Source organism: Mesoplodon densirostris, chromosome 16, assembly GCF_025265405.1.
Source record: "Mesoplodon densirostris isolate mMesDen1 chromosome 16, mMesDen1 primary haplotype, whole genome shotgun sequence".
Classification (NCBI taxonomy): domain Eukaryota; kingdom Metazoa; phylum Chordata; class Mammalia; order Artiodactyla; family Ziphiidae; genus Mesoplodon; species Mesoplodon densirostris.
Genome location: NC_082676.1, coordinates 42,340,866 through 42,360,717, shown reverse-complemented (window position 1 = coordinate 42,360,717; position 19,852 = coordinate 42,340,866). Strand labels below are relative to the sequence as shown.

The 19,852-nt window shown below is 43.8% G+C and overlaps 1 protein-coding gene across 1 annotated transcript in view; it reads right to left on the bottom strand.

Annotated features, from left to right (window-relative positions):
* Positions 1-19,852, bottom strand: part of GALNT17 (polypeptide N-acetylgalactosaminyltransferase 17) — a 480,774-nt gene that overhangs the window by 12,481 nt on the left and 448,441 nt on the right. The window contains exons 8-9 of the mRNA XM_060077976.1: positions 17,995-18,132; positions 9,971-10,066 (exon numbers count right to left, since the gene is read on the bottom strand). Of these exons, the coding sequence (XP_059933959.1) occupies positions 9,971-10,066; positions 17,995-18,132 (234 nt within the window). The remainder of the gene's footprint in view (positions 1-9,970; positions 10,067-17,994; positions 18,133-19,852) is intronic.

Genomic DNA, 19,852 nt, shown 5'->3' with positions numbered 1-19,852 from the left:
AAGTAGTTTCAGAATTGTTAGCTCAGACCCCTGCAGAAAACAAGCTTACTTACTAGAATACAGTATATGCAGTGGTTCCTTTTTCTTTAACCTTATAGTATCAAGTCAAAATTGTCCAAACAGCTCCAAAGTTACTTAGATTAGTGATGTTCTTCCCCATCCTTCTGTACGGTTACATAATTCATTTATAATCTCATCAGGCTCATTTTTCACCATTGGCATTCCATTTTGGGTCTTGTTCCCCACATTCTAGTTGAATTTATTATTATTTTTGGCCACTTGAAACATCATCGTAGTTCTAAGAGTCAGATGTGTGTATAAAGGGACCCAGAGAGAAGTGTCCCTTCCTTCCTTCTGTCCTGCTTCCATTCCCACGTCCTTTCCATCCCATTCTCAGCCACCCCCTGTAGGTAACCAATCTCATTAGTTTCTGGTTGGTCCTTCCTGCATCTTTTTTGCACAGATGAGCAGATACAGGGGTTTATTTTTATATTAGCATTTGTCTTAAATAAGGCTTAGCATACTATATGTATTCTTTTCTACTTTGCCTTTTTCACTTAACAGTATGTTAAAAATCACTCTGTATTAGTTCATAGCCATTGGCCTTGTTAATTTTCATAGCTGCATACTACTCCATGGTGTGGATGTGCCACAGCTTATTCAACTACTCTCTCCCATGACTAGGCATGAAGGTAGCTTCCAACATTTTGCAACTGCAAACAGTACAGCAATGTACATCTGGATTTTCATGTTGTTGAAGATGTATCTTCAGAGTAGATTTCTGGAAGTGGGATTGCTGGGACAAAAAGTAAGTGGAAAATTAAGTTGAAGCTTTGTTGGGTGCTACCAAACTCTCCTCCAGAAAGGTGGCACCAGTTTGCATTTCTACCAGCAATCTATGACACTGGCTATTTCTCAAGAACCTTGACAACAGAGTATGTTGTCACAGTAAAAAATTTTTGCAAATATCATGGGTAAGAAATAGAATCTTAGTGTTATTTTACTATGAATTTCCCAATTATGAATGAGTTTAGTAGAAAAGTGGCTTTCCGCTCCGATTCCTCACAGACTTTTCTCTTACAAAGAGGAACTTTTTGTAATACCATTGAGGTTTGTGGAAGAAGGGAGACATATGGTGTGATGTGGAACTCCCATTGGACAGAAGAGCACACAGAAAGGCAATACCTCTCTTAGCATCGCCAGGGAGGAATTCGTTTGGTGAAGGATGTGAAGGGTCATTTTCTGGTTTCCAGTTTTGCTACGATGCAGGAACCAAAGACCTTCACTAGCCACGTGTGACTCCTGAGCTGAGCTAGCTCCTGGCTCAGCTTGGCAGTGTATCAGGAGCCTCACGCCCAACAAAGCCTGCATGACAAAATATCTGGAGTGCTAGGGTGACCCTCTGGCTGTCCATATGTCCACCAAGTTGAAATCTCCTTTCCTGCTCATGGCCAAATCAACTATTTAAATAGGGGATACTGAGATTGAGCAGATGAGAACTCTCATCCTGTACAAAAACCCTTCTTGCAAGGTGTCTTGTGATTCACCTTCAATATTTGGCTGATTGACATTTACGTTTCCATGGAGGGGCCACAGACTCAGGCATGCAGGAACTTCACAGACATGAATGTAGTCTTCAGGGAGCAGAATCAAGCAGTCAAGATGATTGATCAGAGTCCCTTGAAAGCAGAGTCCGTCACCTGACACTAAGACCCTGAAGCTGTGGAGGAAGCCACGAGCGGTCTGTGCAGGGCCCTCCCAACAGGTGGCTGGTGATGGCAAGGCCATGTCACAGAGCAACCTGGAGAAGGCCTTCATTCACACCTTCTAGAACCAACCTCTGTGCACCTATGGCACCCTCAGTGGTCCACTGTGTGGGTGGAATTCCAGCAAGGTGTCTCATACTTGGCACTCTGGACAACTCTAGCTCCTGAGCCAGGCAGATGGTACAATGAGGACAGTCTAGAACCTTCAGCCACCCACACTTCGGTCTTCCTTTGGCCTCGTCTGATGGAAACCCAGACTCCAGAAGCCCTGCCATCCTGTACCAATGGCCTAAACTCCACTAGCCCTAAACTCTTTAGTGAGAAATAAAATATTGCCTGCCATATCAGTAAACAAAGGATGTCGTAGTCCTCAGGGATTACAGCCACCTCGACGGTGAGCCCTGAGGGAACTCAGGAAGGAAACAGAATACCTGCCATCTAGCAGTCATCAAACTGCAGCCACCCCAGACGGTGCAGCCACAGGATACTGGCCCCAGATAGCTGAGGTGCATATCAAAGGAATGATGTCAGTGAGCCCAGACTCTTGCATCTTCACATACATAGAAAAGTGCTAAATTCCGTAACTTGAGAAGTCTAGTTTTCTTTTATTTACAGTAACCTTTTCTTCTGACTACCTGGGGTTGTTGTAAAAACTCCTACATATCCTTGGTTCCCCCCTTCCTCTTTGGAACAGTTTTCTCAGCGTTTATCTGAGAGGCTGTGTATTTTTTTTCAGTCGACATTAGGATCCACCCTTAATTCTGATCGGCCATGTTCTCAGACCCTCTTCATTTCAAACAAGCAGTGTCTTTGAAAATAATCACTCAGATACCACTGCTCCAAAGAGAAATCAAAACTCTGAACTGAACGGTCAGGGGACAAGACTGTTCAAATATTTTGTATTTGTTCTGCTGCATCTCATGGTGCTAAGACCACAAAGACCTTTTTACTGGGTGGTTTCACCTTCCCCCTTGTCCTTCAGAAGCGGCAATGTTGTTTCCTTATTAATTCGGTGATATGAAAACCACCTAAGAAAGCAACATAGTTCTTTGGAAAAAAAAAAAAGGCTGAAAGCAAGCCTCAGAAATGATAATGGTTGTTTGAGGGTGGTAGGATTTAAATTTGTCTTTTTCAAATTCACCATAATGCTGTTGCACCTTTAGGGAACAAGAAAAAGATTGGCAGTGACTTGCTTTGAATTTAATAGCTCTGGGCAAGGTAGGAAGGCTCAGTTGCTAATGTGGCCACCATCCTAGTGTTCCATCTGATTTCATTATTCCAAGCCTAACAGCAACACAAAACCTGCCTGGATCACTTTTCGTGTCCGGAGGAAAATTAACTCAGCTTCTAAGGAGATGGGAATTTCCTGGCGGTCCAGTGGTTAGGACTCAGAGCTTTCAGTACTGTGGCCTGGGTTCAATCCCTGGCTGGGGAACTAGGACCCCACAAGCCCCACAAGCCCCTCGGAGTGGCCCAAACAAACAAACAAACAACACCCAATAACTTCCAAGGAGATGTAAACTTTTAACTGAGAATCTTCACTGGAAAACAACTTATGATTGTAACTCCAATTTTCTGGAAAGACTAGCTCATCAACCCATTCTGGGGAGAGAGAAGAAGTACAGGAATTCCTCCTTAACCTGGAGTCCCCCTTAAGCAAAATCAAATACATGTGTCTGTAGTTCTGTATGCCATTTAGGACACCAAGCATCCCTGTTCCCTGTATGTGGTCTGTGAGATCTACTTTTCAGGGATTAGAAAGTGGGAACCAGAGACTGGAAATAGAAAAGCAAAGCAAAGCAGATGGCAGAGAAAGAGGCTTGGGTCTCCCGCTAAGTCTAGGGAAAGTCTCAGGCGGCAGAAAGCAAGTAACCCTGCTCTCCTTCGAGGTCTGCGAAGAGGGTAGGTGTGAGGGATGCCCACACGGGCTAGAGGAAGGCACAGCCCGGGATGCAGGAGCTAACAGCCCTGAAATAATAAAACCAGAAACGTTTTGAATATTTGGAGAGAAGATGAGTCAGAGGAACAAAAAAAAGAGAATCTGCCGTGAAGCATAACGGATTTATAAGTGTCGCACCGGAATGCAGGGGAGGGTTTTCAAAATATTGCATAAAAGATGGGAAGTGGAAATACTGCAGCTCAGAACCTCCGAGATGTCACGCTTCAGCACCGGTATTGTCTCTCCTGCTTTCTGCTGGCTCTTTTTTGTGTGTGTAGGTTTCCCAAACGTAAAAAATACCTGCCCTCGCTCCTCCAACCCTATTTTCCCACAGCGTCTAAGGCTGCTCTGCTTTGACCTCATTGTGGTTTCCAGGAATCAAGGGATTACAGGGTTTGCTTCTTACCGAATGTGGGAGGCTTGCTCCCAGAATCACAGGCCTGTTTGCTGGGGCAGAGCCATCTTGCCCCGGGTGCTAACCCCTATGTGCTGCTCTCCATGGCTCCGTCCCCTGAGCCCACCACTTACATGACTTCATCTGGAAGCCAAGGCTGCTGGATGTCATGAACTTCTGCATTTTCCGAGTGCCCCCCACAGGCTAAGCTCTGTCACTCCGTGGGGCGCTAGTGCCTTATTGGCAAAATGCATCATCGTGACAAGGTGTTTGGATGATGGATTGCTTCAACGATGAAGCCATCAAGGAATAAGTCCAAGATCAGATTACATTTAATTATGGGATAAAAGAATTCTCATCTGTCATTCTGTTGATGAATTAACTGAGGGAGGGAATGTGAGCTTCTCAGAAAAGAGGGGAGAGGAAGACTAAACGTACTGACCGTAGGACAAACAGGGGAGACCTGTGATACCCTCCCAGGAACCCACTGGACAGGAACCTTCCTGGGAACAAAGCCTGACTTCTCTCAATTCCTCTCCAAGGTGCACACCTCGTCTTAAGAACATCCTTTACAGCTTGTAACTCTTTCAAAAAGTGCTCTGTGGGGGATTCCCTGGTGGCGCAGTGGTTGAGAGTCCGCCTGCCGATGCAGGGGACACGGGTTCGTGCCCCGGTCCAGGAAGATCCCACATGCCACGGAGCGGCTGGGCCCGTGAGCCATGGCCGCTGAGCCTGTGCGTCCGGAGCCTGTGCTCCTCAACGGGAGAGGCCACAACAGTGAGAGGCTCGCGTACTGAAAAAAAAAAAAGAAAAAAAAAAAAAAAGTGCTCTGTGGAGTCCCCAGGGCCACTGCACTGGAATGCTTGCTGGTCATGCTCTGTCCATGGCGGGGCTGCTGGAAGCTGTGGTCGGTCCACAGCTCGGGAGGGAGGAGCCCGCACTGGAATCCGTGAGGCTGTATGGGTGGTTCCCATGAACACTCCCAGTGAAGCTGGTCCTCAGGTTAGATGTGTCGCCCCTACGCATGCTTCAAGTCTTTCTTCCATGCCTTGCTGGGAGCTAGAGAATGTCTGGGGACTCAAGAATGTAAGACACATCCCCTCCCACAAATGTACAGCCCAGCATCCAAGACCAGGAGTCACAGGATGGTTTGGAAAGTGGCCTGGCATTACCTGAATCTCAACTTTCAAAGGGGCTGGGGGAGTCACTACTTACCTGATAGGATAAATGTTACCCAAACCAGAAATGGATTTATTGTCAGCCTTTTGTTCCCTGTCTCAATCCAGCCACGGCACTGGCCCATGAAGCCGCATCACTGAGACCTCGGGCAGCAGCTCAGTCGCAGGGACTTGAGAGCACCACGAAATGAAAGAATGATGCCGCGGGCCCAGCCCTGCCTACCTTGTTCTCTCTTCTTGACCTCCGCCCTCAAGGGAAATCAGAAAGGGGAAGGTTGACAGGTTGACCAGGTGGGCTGGGAGAGAGAACAGGAAGGGGCTGGCAGAGGAGGACAATCCCATGGCCAATATCCCTGCAGGGAGACCTTGGCTGCTGCACTGAAGGGACCCACGGGGACCTGGGCCCAGGATGGCAAAAGCTGGGAGTGTGTGGGAGAGCCCTGGGCCTCCCTAGACAAGACCTCCCACTCTGAATGGGTTGAAGCCAACACTGAAGGCCGCCACTGTGCCCTTGATGTCTGTTTCTTTTATGCTTGTGATATAAAATTTATTTAAAATAATTGTAAGATAAAAAGACAGCCAGTTTAAAGAAAAAAAATTTAAATAAAACACTGGCTCAGAAAAGAAACGGCTGTTTGTCTAATGCAAATTAGTAACCAGACAAGAGCAAGGCTGGTCACTAGTTCGTGATTGAGCAGGCTCTCTGAGTGGCTGGGAACCGTTTCCATCTTGTTGACAAACACATGTTGCAAGGCAGGAAATTACCCTCCTCAGTGCCTATTTTATCTCTGTTTAATTGCTGTTTGATAATAAATTACAACATAGAGTCCATTAATTAAGCTAACAATGTCTGTGGAACACCAATTCCTTCTTCTGGGAGTTGCCTTGTTACGGGAGCTTTGATTCAGTTTGTTTGCCCAACAGCACTTTATGAATTGGTTTAAAAAGAGGGCTTCCCTGGTGGCGCAGTGGTTGAGAGTCCGCCTGCCAATGCAGGGGACACGGGTTCGTGCCCCAGTCCGGGAAGATCCCACATGCCGCGGAGCGGCTGGGCCCGTGAGCCATGGCCGCTGAGCCTGTGCGTCCGGAGCCTGTGCTCCGCAATGGGAGAGGCCACAACAGTGAGAGGCCCGTGTACAGGGAAAAAAAAAAAAAAAAAGATGCCAAGGCACGTGACTGGTGGGGCAACACTCCTAGCCTAGGGAGAGCGGGTTTGGCAGGAGGGGGAGGAAACCTTGGTGAGCATGAGGAAGAGCGGCCTGGCAGCTGGAAAGCAGTACCAAGGATGTACTCTAATTCAGAACATGTGGTGGAAAAGAAAAAAACCAAAACAAAACATTAGATCTACTTTCAAAAAATCAGCTGATGGAAAACAACCATGGTCCCCACTTACAGGAACTCATCCCAGAGTTGGGGGGCTGGGGAGCAAGGACCAGCCTGATTTGGTCTGCCATTCCATCATCAACTAAATGGAAGGAGAATTCATTTGGAAAAGTTCTGCATGCAGGTGGAATGGGTGAGCGATGAATTCTAGATATTTCCCAAGAAAGCCCCCTGTACTGGGCTGTGAAGGCCACCAGCTCCCAGCAGGAGAGGAGAACTTGGTGCCCGGCACCTGTCCTGGCAGGGAGTAGGCAGGTAGTCACCAGGGCAAAGACTCTCCTTACGTTTCGCCTGTGCTGTCTGGGAGGTAGGCTACCTGGGCATTCCAGCTGGATGGGTTTAGCAGGTGGCCAGTGGGACCTTGAAGGAGGGGATGCAACAGGAGTAAAGGCTCTGGACAGAAGGGAGAGGAAGGTCAAGTTCTCAGGGAACTTCCCCAGACCGCTTGGAGCTGTGGGCAACACAAGGGTGTCAGACGGGGGTTCTGAGCAGTCAGGGTACATGGGGAGGGCAGGGGGCCCTGGGAGGAGGTGGCCGCAGGGGTATGAAAGGCAGATGCAGCCGCCTTCATGCCCTGGCCCTCAGGTTCAGCCAAAAACTTCCTGAGTGGCTTAGAAAATCTTCCCCTGAAACACCCAGGTAAAAAGGCACTGCTTAGAGCCATAGGAGGAAGCCCTCAGGTCTCTGGGAGACATTTATTGGACCATCTTTACTCCTTTTCTCATTCACAGAAGTTGGCTTCACGGGCTGGTTTTTGATTACACAAATCCCTGCATGTGATAGTGTCTGTTACCTCACAGTTAGTAAGTACTCAGTTCAAATGGGACCTCTTCAGAAGATCGGATGAGGAAACCTGGGAGTTCAGGGTTCTAAAAGCTACTCCTGGCATTTCCCAAAATGATGGTCATGTACAGCATGGTGGCCCAGAAGTGGGCACCTCCAAGGCTCAGTGTCCAGGCTCCAGCTGCCCTCCTGGCCCAGTACCACCACGTCACCATCTCCTCTCCCAGCCATCCTGCCTGAGACTAGTGGGGTTGGATCGCTTGTCATCTGACCTCTCCCAAGATGCAGCCTCTTAAATGGCTGACACAACCATCCCCTTCAGGCCACAACTCCCCACCTCCATTTCCCCGGCCACCAAGACTTTTAGGGTACTTTACTCCTCCAGACCCTGGGAGGGAAGAACTGGAGAGTCAGTAGGGACTGAAGGTCAGTATGGCTCCAGAGCGTCCATCCCTCTCTGAACTCCTCCGGGACTGGCTGTGCCTGATCTAAACATATCATGACCACACTGCCCCCAACCGCAGCAGCAGATGAACCTTCAAGGGCTCCCCAGTGCCCTCAGGGTCAAGTCCCAAACTCTCCAGGCCAGCATCATCGCATCACTGGGAACTTGTTAGAAATGCAATATCTCAGCGCCCCCCACTCCCCCCGACTTAGAAACTCTGAGGATGGGGCCCAGGAGCTGGTGCTGTCATAAGCCTTCCAGATGATTCTGCTGCACACTGATGTGTGAGACCCAGTGCCTTGGAACATGTCTTATGAGGCCTTGGAGAGCCACCTCTCCATCTCTCTTCTGCCTCATCTCTCAGCACATCCTTCCCTCTTGCATTCTAAGCCCTGGCCAAACTGGGCCACTTTCTGCCTCTTAGCACCCAGCACCCCAGGCTATCTCACTCTTCTCACATCTTCTACGCTGTAGGTTTCCTGGTCTTTCCTCCTCCAGTGTAAACCACTTGAGAGCAGGGGCTGTATCTTATCAACTGCCAAACACAGTCGTCACCAGTGTCTGCAGTAGGTGCTCAAGACCCATCTGTTGAGTGAAGGAAGACATGAATGGATGAAGACATTGGGCTCTTTAGTGCCTCTTGCCTTTGATGCTAAAGCTCTGTTTCTCCATGGAAGGAAGCAGGTCTAGGCTTCCTGGTCGTTCTTCTACTCCCTGCGGGCACTTTTAGGCAGTGGTCGGGCTCAGGAAATTATCTGGAATTAAATGGACTGGATTTGAATTTAAAATGCTTGGGTTGTGCTGGAGAGCCTGCTCCAGCGCAACCCAAAAGAGCCTGTTCACAGGCACTTGCTCCTCTGTGCCTCAGTTTCCCCATGCTGCGTGCTGGCCTCCTAAAGTGACCACAAGGGGAAAAGGAGCAAATTCAGCCTGGCATTACTTGTCCACTTTCAGAGGACACATCACACACTCAAGGGAGCGGAGGGTCTGGATTATAAGAACTACCTGTGGTGATAGGAAAGGAAATACAGCTCTTCTCTTTCCAGATGCTGGCTTAATGGGAAAGCAAAAGTGCTCTGAGCAGAGAGAACCATGAGCCATAAATGCATGCAAGAGTCTGTGTGTATGACCGATGAACGTGAACTTGGCACGTAAGGTGTGTGTCCATAAAACATGAGAGAGGTGAAGAGAGCTTACGGGGCGTTCTGTCCACTGTCTTCCTTTTACAGATGAACAAACAGAGATTGTGAGTCTGGCTTAGAACCAACCATCTTGTGCTCCTCTGGGATTGAATATGTTTTCCCAGTTTGTAGCTTGCCTTTTATTACTATTGGTTGACATAAAATTGGTTTAAACTTTGATGCATGTCAAGTCTAATGATATTTTTGGATATATTTTCTCCCAGTTCTAGAGGATTTCTGCTAAGCTCTTGGTGCACACACTCATACACACACACACACACACACACACCCCACTGTGGGCTAGCACAAAGCTGTCAAAGGAAATTCATTTACAAGGCTCTATTTTTACTCTGTTGGTTGATTGTTTTGCCCTTTTTGGTTATCTTTGCTATCTCCTGGGAGACCAGAAGACACGTGTGTTCTTTAAAATATTACTGCAAGCACATTTCTCCTTCTCAATCAGTGCTTGGCACTTGTACCAGCACTTACAGACCAGGCCATGCTTACCACCAAGCTGGTGATGGTCTTTCAGAACAGAGGTATCAATCAGGTTCTCATGAGAGAAGCTGCTAACTCTTTCTTTGAAGTTGTAAACAGGCATATTTGGTTATAATTAAACATATGTACACGTGGCATCCATTTACCTATTAGCAAATGACACAAATTGTATGCAGTCTCCTTTCAGTAGGAAATGTGCCCATTGATCCTCTTCATATTTGTGTTGATGCCACCACTTGTGAATCTTTTCCCTAGTCTCTATAGAGAAACCACCAGACAGCCTCTCGGCTGCTCAGAACAGGTAACAATTACCAAAGTAGAGGACAGAAGTTCCCAGAAGTCCTTCAAATCCCCTGTAGGTTCGGTGAACTTACTCCCTTCCTGGTCAGAGATGGGCTCCTACCTGGGGTCCCCAGCCATGGCACGGGTACAGTATTGCTGTGTGGTTCTCCAGCGGCCCCTGGTCCAAGCAGACGTCTTTTGCCTTGCTGTTGCGAAGCTGCAGGAAGAGGCAAAACATGACCCATCAGAGCTCATCTGGTGGAGCTACTGCTCCCCATCCACTGGTCCACTGTGGCTTGGTTCTGACTTCTTGATGCAAAGGCCATGAGACCCACACCCCCGCCCCCAAGTAAGGACTGAAGCTTCAGTCTGTGAGGTGATCACTTTAGCAACAAAGTCCTCCAGTGGGTGGTGTGGGTACTGGCCCTCTGCCTGTGACCCACACACATGCACATAGCTCCCCCATCCCCAGCACAAAGGAAGATCTCAGAGAACCTTTGGACATAGGAACATTGACTACACATTGGTTATCCAAGTGGACCTCGGTACCAGCACTGGTTTCCACAACCCTGGGAACCATGGGTCAGCTTTTCAGGTCATTACTGGCATAGAGGCATGAAAAACAGTAATCAAAAGAGAAAAAAAAAACCTTGTCATCAGGAAAAGCTCAAGCAACATTCATTCATATATTCAAAAAATATTTACTGAATGCATACACTGGACCAGGTACCGTTCTAAGTGTTTGGAATGAATTTGCGGAGGAAAAAACAAATGTTCCCAAGACAACATCACTGAATCTAGGCATGTCTCTTTGGAAGCATGTAAGAACTTACCTAATTTGGATCTCCAGGCCCACTGTGATGCTATATTGGTGTCCATCCCACCCACCACCTGAAATCTCAACCAGTGGGAAAATGGCAACATTGTTGGTCTACCCCATACATCTGAGCCCTCTCCAGATTATATTCTCCAAGGAAACCAAACTAACCAGGGATAAATCAAGAAGAGAGGCACGGGGCAATCTGCTTTTGCACACCCAAGTTGTGTCTGGGTTCAGACAACTGAGCAGACTTTTAATAACTTTAAAAAAAAGATTTAAAAAGTAACACTATCTCATTGAGATGTTTTGGAAAATACAGAGGAAAGTAACAATGGTTCACAATCCTCTTACACAATTTTTTCCCCAATTTTGGACAATTTAATTTTGTTCAGTTTTGGCTGTAATGAGCAACAAAGCATAAAGCTTTGTTCACGTTTCAGATTTCCTTAAGAATAGGCTCCTAGAACTGAGACTATGGTATCAAAGGGTATGGAGACCTTAATGTTCTTAAAACATGCTGCCCAACTGCTTTCTGGAAGCTTTGGACTAATTGATATTCCTATCCAGAAGGTATGTAAGTACTTAACCAGTCCTGAGTTTCACCATTTAAAAGTATTGTGTTGATCAAAGTGTACAAACTTCTAGTTATAAGATGAGTAAGTTCTGGGCATCTATGTACAGCATGGTAATTATAACTGACAATATTGATAGCAACATACTTGACAGTTGCTAAGTGAGCAGATCTTAAGTGTTCTCACCACAAAAAAGAAATGGTAATTATGTGGCATGTTAGCTAATGCTATGGTGGTAATCATTTTGCAATATATAAGTGTATCAAATCAACAAGTTGTACAGCTTAAACTTATACAATGTTATATGTCAATTATATCTCAAAGCTGGACAGGGAGAAAGAAAAAGAACATCAGCTTGGGAAAAAAAATCAACGGGGGAGCATTCTTTTTTTTTTTTTTTTTTGTAAGCTACAGGTTTCAAGCCAGAGGAAAAGCAGCTTCTGATATCTATCACCCCTTTTCTCTTGGAAACCAATTCCTTATATTAAATCCCATGTTTGAAATACCTAGGAGAGATTCTCTTTTTCTTTCTTTCTTTCTCTCTTTCTCTTCTTTCTTTCCTTCTTTCTTTTCTTTCTCTCTTTCTTTCTTTCTCTCTCTCTCTCTCCCTTCCTTCCTTTCTTTCTCCCCTCCTTCCTTCCTTCCCTGTAGCATTCTTTTTAAACCCAAGGTTCCAAAAGTCCATAAAGAGGGATGTAGACAGAAGTGATGAATCAGACCTATTAAACAACATTCCCAAAGTTGGTCCAAAGAGAGCTATCTTTAAAGAATTGCAAAGCTAGCTTAGGAGACCAGCACTATGACTTTAGCTCTTTTATGGATGCTTTAAGGAAATGCTTGTTGCCAGTGTTTCCAATGGTGCAAAGATTAATTACATGGAAAAGCCCAGACAACTTCTGAGTCAAAAATAATTCAGAAGAGTTAGATTTTTGAAAGTGATGAAATTTTAGAAATACCTTTACCAATGTATTCTGCTTTTATTTTTCTTTTTATGTATACATAAGAGCAATATGGTAAAAATGTCTACTGAAGTCTAACAAAGCATTTAAACTAAGTGTAAAATAAAAATTAGAGGTGATAAAAATTAATAAAAAATATTACTGTTTGAGAGCAGACAAAAGATATCCTGTTTTTATAAATTTATACTGAATAGTAAATTGGAATGCTTCATGTCTAGCAATTATTCCCTTTTTGAGAATTACCTATGTATTTTCCCATTGGGATCTCAAGTGGTTTCGTTATAGATTTGTAAGAGCTCCTTACATATTAAGGATATTAATATTTTTGTGGCATATGTGTTCCATATAATGATTTCAGAAAGCCAGGCTTTAAAATTTTGTTTCTAATGTTTATGCAAGCACATCTCTCATTCAGTAATTTAATAAATATTTATTGAGGGTCTGGTACAGTGCTAAGTGTAACGAGCACAAAGATAAAAAAAAAAAGAGTCCCTGCTCTGAAGCATGGTCTGGAGAGAGAGACAGACACAGGAAGAGCTAGTACAATGACTGAATTATGCCAGGGCAGCAAGAAGCCTGCCTTCGCCCCATCTGAGGGCTTCAGAGACTAAGGGGAGATGACTCCTGAGCTAAATGTTAAAGAGGATTAAGTGCAAGAGATGCTGGCAATGTTCTGTTTTTCACCCAGGGGACGGCTACATGGATTTTTGCTTTATATTATTATGTTGCGCATGTTTGGTTTATGCATATTGTATGTGTGTCGTATTTCATATAAATAATGTTAAAAGAAAAAAAAAAGATGAGCAAAAGTGAACTAGGGAGCAAAGGCTTTTCAGTAAGAGCCTAGCACAGAATTTTGAACAGAAGAGTTGGTGGCTAATGTTTCTGTACACACTGAAGTGCTTTTGCATTGGAAAGGCAATATCTTATACATGTAAGAGCCAGGACATAAAGTATTTGCATATCTTTAAAAATTTTTGTCTTTTTATTGAAGTATAGTTAATTTACAATGTTGTGTTAGTTTCTGGTGTACAGCAAAGTGATTCAGTTATATGTGTGTGTGTGTGTGTGTATCTTTTATATATATATTCTTATATATATATTCTTTTTCATATTCTTTCCCTTTAGAGTTTATTACAAGATATTGAATATAGTTCTCTGTGTTATACAGTAGGACCTTGTTGTTTACTCTATATGTAGTAGTTAGTATCTGCAAATCCCCAACTCCTACTTTATCCCTCCCTGCATATCTTTCTTTAAAAATTAATTTAAGACATTCAAGCTAATAGAGCAGAATAAAAATTTACAACTCAAGGAAGAATGACTTAATATCTAAGTGGGTATGGGCCCCAACACTGCTTGTAGGGTGAGGCAGAAACACCAGGGGCTGACATCTGCTCAGAGGTGTCTGTCTCCCTTTGCCTCTGTGCTGGGGTCTGGTGTGGCAAAAAGAACTAGTAGCAGTGAGCATTAAAATACAATTGTCTGGGGCTTCCCTGGTGGCGCAGTGGTTGAGAGTCCGCCTGCCGATGCAGGGGACACGGGTTCGTGCCCCGGTCTGGGAGGATCCCACATGCCGCGGAGCGGCTGGGCCCATGAGCCATGGCCGCTGAGCCTGCACGTCCGGAGCCTGTGCTCCGCAACGGGAGAGGCTGCGTACCTCAAAACAAAAAAAACAATTGTCTGAATAATGGTAAAGTCTGTCACCGAACTGCATTTCTCTAAAAAGTTATTCTTCAAGAAGGTATAAAGTGCAAATAAAGTATAATAATGTTTGAGTTTTAACATTCCACATAATATTAACAAAAGACTGAAAATTAACATCAAATGATGAAGAGGTCGGCAAAAGTTCTTGTATTACGTACCACTTGACCCTTCATTTTGCAGGCTCAGAGATTAATTAAAAAAAAAATTAGAGGTTACCAAAATGTAATTATAAGAACAGGGCATATACAGTGCACATGATGAGAAAGTTTTTTAAAAGCCCCCAAACAAGCAAGCTAAAAAATGAAGAAAGAGCAAGGAGCATTAAAACCAGAAATACTCACTGGCCTGGGGAAAAACTCTCAAACAGAATTGTATATGAAAAACAAAGGCTAGAAAGTACTCATATAATATGATATTCACTCTGCCTTCCTCTTTTTCCCACTGCTCTGGGGTCTGGGTGTGATGAAAAGAACCCACAGGGGTGTTAAAAACAGAGTTGTCTAAATAATGCTAGATTTTGTTACCAAACTGAATTTGATTCAGTTTGGTTTCTTCCATTTAATACTATAGTCCACCTGAAATATGTTTCAGTATATGGTGAGCTCAGCAAGCAGAGAAGGAGTAAGAGAAACCAATGCCCTAACATGTTAACATTGATCATAGCTGGGAATTGAGATTTTTAAAAAAATAATTGATTAATTTATTTATTTTTGGCTGCTTTGGGTCTTCATTGCTGTGCACAGACTTCTCATTGCGGTGGTTTCTCTTGTTGCAGAGCATGGGCTCTAGGCACGCAGGCTTCAGTAGTTGTGGCGCACGGGCTCAGCAATTGTGGTTCGTGGGCTCTAGAGCGCAGGGTCAATAGTTGTGCCACACAGGTTTAGTTGCTCCGTGGCATGTGGGATCTTCCCACACCAGGGCTCGAACCCGTGTCCCCTGCATTGGCAGGCGGATTCTTAACCACTGCACCATGGGGGAAGTCCCGGGAATTGGGATTTGATGTAAGTTTTATCTTTTTGTTTTCTATGTAATGTATGTATTGAATTTATTACTTTAAAAAGATAGGAAAATTTGCAAAAACAAAAGGCTTCCCCCCTCCAAAAATCAGATTATGATCTCTATGTTATCTCCAAGGCCACTCCACCCTTCAGCTCCACAGCTGTCATTTACACTGTGCTTCATGTGAACGGCAGGCCCTGGAGTTGTGCAGTCCACAGCCTGTGGAACTGTGCCCTGGACTTCTGGCATTTTCTCATGTTTATTATTTCTCTTTGCAAAGGTATTTTTCTTCATTTATAAAATTATCACATAAACATTAGTAACACTTGGGAAAACATGATAAAATAGCCACATAAAAACTGTCTGTCCCACTATGTAGAAGTTTCACCTCCCAATACTATTCTCTTGCTTACTTCCAATCTAAAATGGTAGCTAATCTAATTTTATAATCCTGACTTTTTCCTCTTAAGTCTTATATTATCAATATTTTTCTCACATCATTAAACTTTGTATACACCTTTTGAAATGGCTACAAACTACTGCAAACCATTAATATAGTATATTTAACTAACCTTCAAGTTAAATTCAAATTTTTGATCAAGGAAAAAATAAATCCCTGAGATGGACAATTTTACTCACAAATCTTTGTCCTCATTTCAGATTATTTGCTTGGGATAAGAGTATGACTATCATTAAGCCTTTTAATACAGGTGGTTCAAACTGCTTTTCAAAAAGCTTGTTTCAATTTGCACTCTCACCAGAGGACCTGTGCTTTTTCATGTTACTAAGATCTCGCTGGCGAAGTACCAACATATATTCCAAAATTGAACCTTTGTTCATTTGGTAGAAGGAGAAAAGCTACCTCAGTGTATTTTAAATTTTAATTTCTTTGATTATGAAATAAATATAAAAATTTCATCCACTTGTATGTTCTCTTGTACTTTGTCTATTTTTCTTTGGGGATGTTTTATTTTCTTATTTAAATCAAAATTTTTATTTAAATCAATTCACAGAATTCATTATACATTAATGGTATTATCCATTCATCTATAGTATTTATGACATACAGATATCCAGCTTGGAATATTATTTCTCCATTCAGTTGATACATAGATTATTTTAATATTTATGAGCTCATATCAAATATCATTTTCTTTGCATTTTCTTCCATAGCTTTCATTCTTAGAGAGCCCGTCCCCAGAGTTCAGATTCATATCTATTTCTGGATGGTTCAATTATGGCTTGTTTTCTTTCATTTAATGCTATAGTCCTTCTGAAACATACTTGGGGATATGATATGCTGTAAAAATCTAAGTTGTTCTCTTTTCCAAAGAGCTGGGCAATTTACCCAATTGTCTTATGAATAATCCATTTACTGCCCACTGTTTTTCGATGCCTCCTTTATATTTGATCTTTGAAAACCAAAAACAAAGAGAAACATGTGGACCTATTAATAAGTAGTAGGACGTACCAGGTACTGGTCTAAGAACTCTATATATGGCAGCTTGTTTCATCTTCCCAACAACCCCACGCAGTAGGTACTTTCACTTCCCCATTTTACAGATGAGGGGACAGAAGCTGAAAGGAGCCACTCGGACTTGAATCCAGCAGGCTGGCTCCAGAATCTTCATGAGTCCTTAACCACTACACTCACTGCCCCTGCAAGAAGCAAGCTCCCCATCCAGACTCCAGCCCCAAAGGGACACTTCGCCTGCACCTTGATGATTTAACCTGGGGCTGATTTACCCCCTACAAAAGGCTTGTCGCATAAAATAGAAAATTTCACAGTTGTAGAAAAAGGAAACACTCTAAGTCCATGAGAGTCTTCCTAGCTTCAGCTTGATTGTCACAGGGAGTTCCAAGGAGCCCTGGCAAGAAATCCAAATGCCAGAAGTAGTGGGGTATCTCTGGTGGGTCCAGAGCACCGGGCTCCCTGAGCTCTGACCAGAATCTGTGCCACCGATTCCTCATCCAAACACACAGGGATGTAACAGGGAAGATGCCCAAGTGCTTATACACATGTTCTCAGAAGTGCTGATTATAATATTTTTGTTAAAAAGGAAGCAACAGAAATGTCTACGTTTTCAAGCAAAACACAGCATACACAAAAGGTACCATCTTATACAGCCATTAATAATGTTGCAGAAAAAGGCTTAACAACACAGGAAAATATTCTCTATTTTTAGTAACATTTCAAATTATTAGGCATTGTGAACAGCCTGGTTTTAGTTTCAAATATCTATATACATCTATACCCATATCTATATCCATAGAGAGGTGTATATAAAAAGTATATGTATGTATATAAAAAATATATTTTTAGTAAAAAGAAATACACACACACAATAAAGCAGACCATACATCCAAATGTACACATTATCTTTGGAATTAGAATGCTTACGTCTAATCCTGGCTTCATGACTTACAAGCTGTGAGACCTTAGATAGTGTATTTCATGTCTCTAACTCTCAGCGTTCCTATCAATAAAATGGAAATAACACTACTGCCTAGTAAAGTGAGGGTGACTGAACACATATGTGAAAAGCACTTAGAACAGTACCGGCACATTGTAAGTGTTCATTGCTATTATTGCTATGTTCAAACTTTTCTAAAATGCAGGTTTATGGCATTTGTACTAAGAGAAAAGTCAATCTGTTTTAATATTCAGAAAGGTGACATCATAGAAAATCTGAGAAGAGCGTCCGTACCCTTTCTTTGGCAGTAAGTGACTCTGGCCCACGGCACTGGGCAGTGGACAGACAGGTCCAGCCTCCGCCTCTCTTTACACCCAACTTCCTGCTCAATGTCTCAGGTACAGGTCCCAGGGGACCTCAGAATGTCCTAAACAGAACTCATGGTCCACTCCACACCGTAGGCAAAACGATGGCCCACGCCCCCATTGATTACATGTATCCCCCCACCAGCCGGTGAGAGCCTTGTTGTCAAAGCCTGCACCTCCAAAAACTAATCATTGAATGAATGAATGAATGAATGAGCCAATGACTCTGTTCCCTGTTTTCCCCCAGCAAAGCAATCCACAGCCCACCGCACAGCCATCCAAGCCGAGAGCATGCGTGGTCTTAATTACCTCCCCGTAGGCAATGGTGTTATTGTATCTTCTCATTTCTGGGTAGACGTGGTCCAGATACCACTGGAAATTCTTGCACTTTAAACTTTTCCTCAAGGCTTTTCTTTCTGAGACATCGCCTATGTCAATTCCTGGATTCTGAAAGTAAGCAAAGGGCATTAGTGACCAGGAGGTGTTGGCCAGAGTGGCGGACAGGCAGCGTCACCTTCGGGGAAACCGTCAGAGAGAAATCTGAAGCCCCTACTTGATCATCTAGCCCCGAGCTAGACAATACTGTCCCCCGAGCACAGCACGCAACCCCCAAAGTCAGCCTACCTTACCATCATGAAAGGGATCCCGTGACACTGATATTGACAACCTAGGCCCCATCTCCATCTCTGCCATTTCTTCAGTGACTCTCAGGACCCAATTATTAGAGGAATTATTTGATTAAGACGAGAAAATAAATGTCTATAACTTCCTCCCATCTTTCTTTTCCATACACGTGTAATTTCCCCCCTTTGCTGGCTCTTTGAGAAGTTCATTATATGCAGATGTGAAAATAATTTTTCACTGCAAAGCTTGTAATGACGTTCTAATGAATAATTCACTCTGCTTTTACAGAAATGAACCTGTAATGTGCTGCTGTGTGCTGACAGGGGAAAATAAAGTAGCTGAAATACGATTCCAGAGTCAGCCACAGGATGGCTGTGACCCAGTGCAGACAGGATACGCTCTCCTCCACGGAGGACAGCCAAGCATCATCTTGGAGCAGGAGAAGTGTTTAAATGATTTCATTAAGATTTCTTCTTTAGCGGCTAAACAGTGATTTCTTTTTTAAAGAAAAGTCCCTTTAAATGTCAAACATTAATATCCAAAGGCAAACCTGGGCAGTGATATTTAACTCTTTGTTTTAATATACTTAGCGTGATTAATGAGGATGGTCATTTATGAAAAGCCTGGTAGGGAACACTGGCATTAGGGACCGAGGTGGTTTGTAATGATGGAGAAGCACTGGAATAGGGTTGGCAGCCCTCACTGCTTCTGACCCCAAGTCACACCCCCATCCTAGATCACAACTCTCATCTGCAAACAAGAAAAATGACAATGTCTGTTCCACTGATGTCACAGGACTGCGGGCAGAGTTGAGTGAAGATGCCAGTTCACAACCTTGCCCTGCCATGTGCTGGGTGTAGGACCTTAAGCAAGTCAATTTAACTTGCCAGAGCTGCAGTTTACTCATCTGTAAAATGGACATCTCAGTGGGTTCATATCAAGCTAGCATTTATTGAGCACTTAATATTTGTTATGCTCTGTTTTAAGCCTCGTTTTTATCCTTCCAGGAGCCCTATGAGACCAGGGTTAACAATCTCTGTTTTACAGATGAGAACACCAGGGCAGGCAGTTCCTCTGTCATGAGGTTGTTATGAGGGCTAAATGAAATATTGCAAATAAGAAACTTAGCGAGTACCTGGGAGAGTGTAAGGAGCTCAACAAAGGTTGCCTATTTTTATATAATAATGTGGAAAATCATTTCTAGTTTAACAGCTATAAAGTGCTGCACGGCCATAGGGGGTTTTCAGTGCTTTAGAACATGATTTCAATAATTGTAACAACAATGATATAAAAATTCTTCACTTTTATCCTCTTTATCCACAAACCTGCACATATTCAACTGCATTTCTGCTGTCCTGGGCTCCAGCCTCCTGAAACGCAGGGGCTGCCATTTCTCAGTGGGAACAATTCCACAGCTCAGACACCTACAGGTGATCTGGCTGAACGGATAAACCCAACTGTGACTGAGGGTATAGGTCACCCCGCTGTGCTATGGAGGACAGAAATGCTTGCCAACATTCCATATCCTGTGCCAGGCACTGCT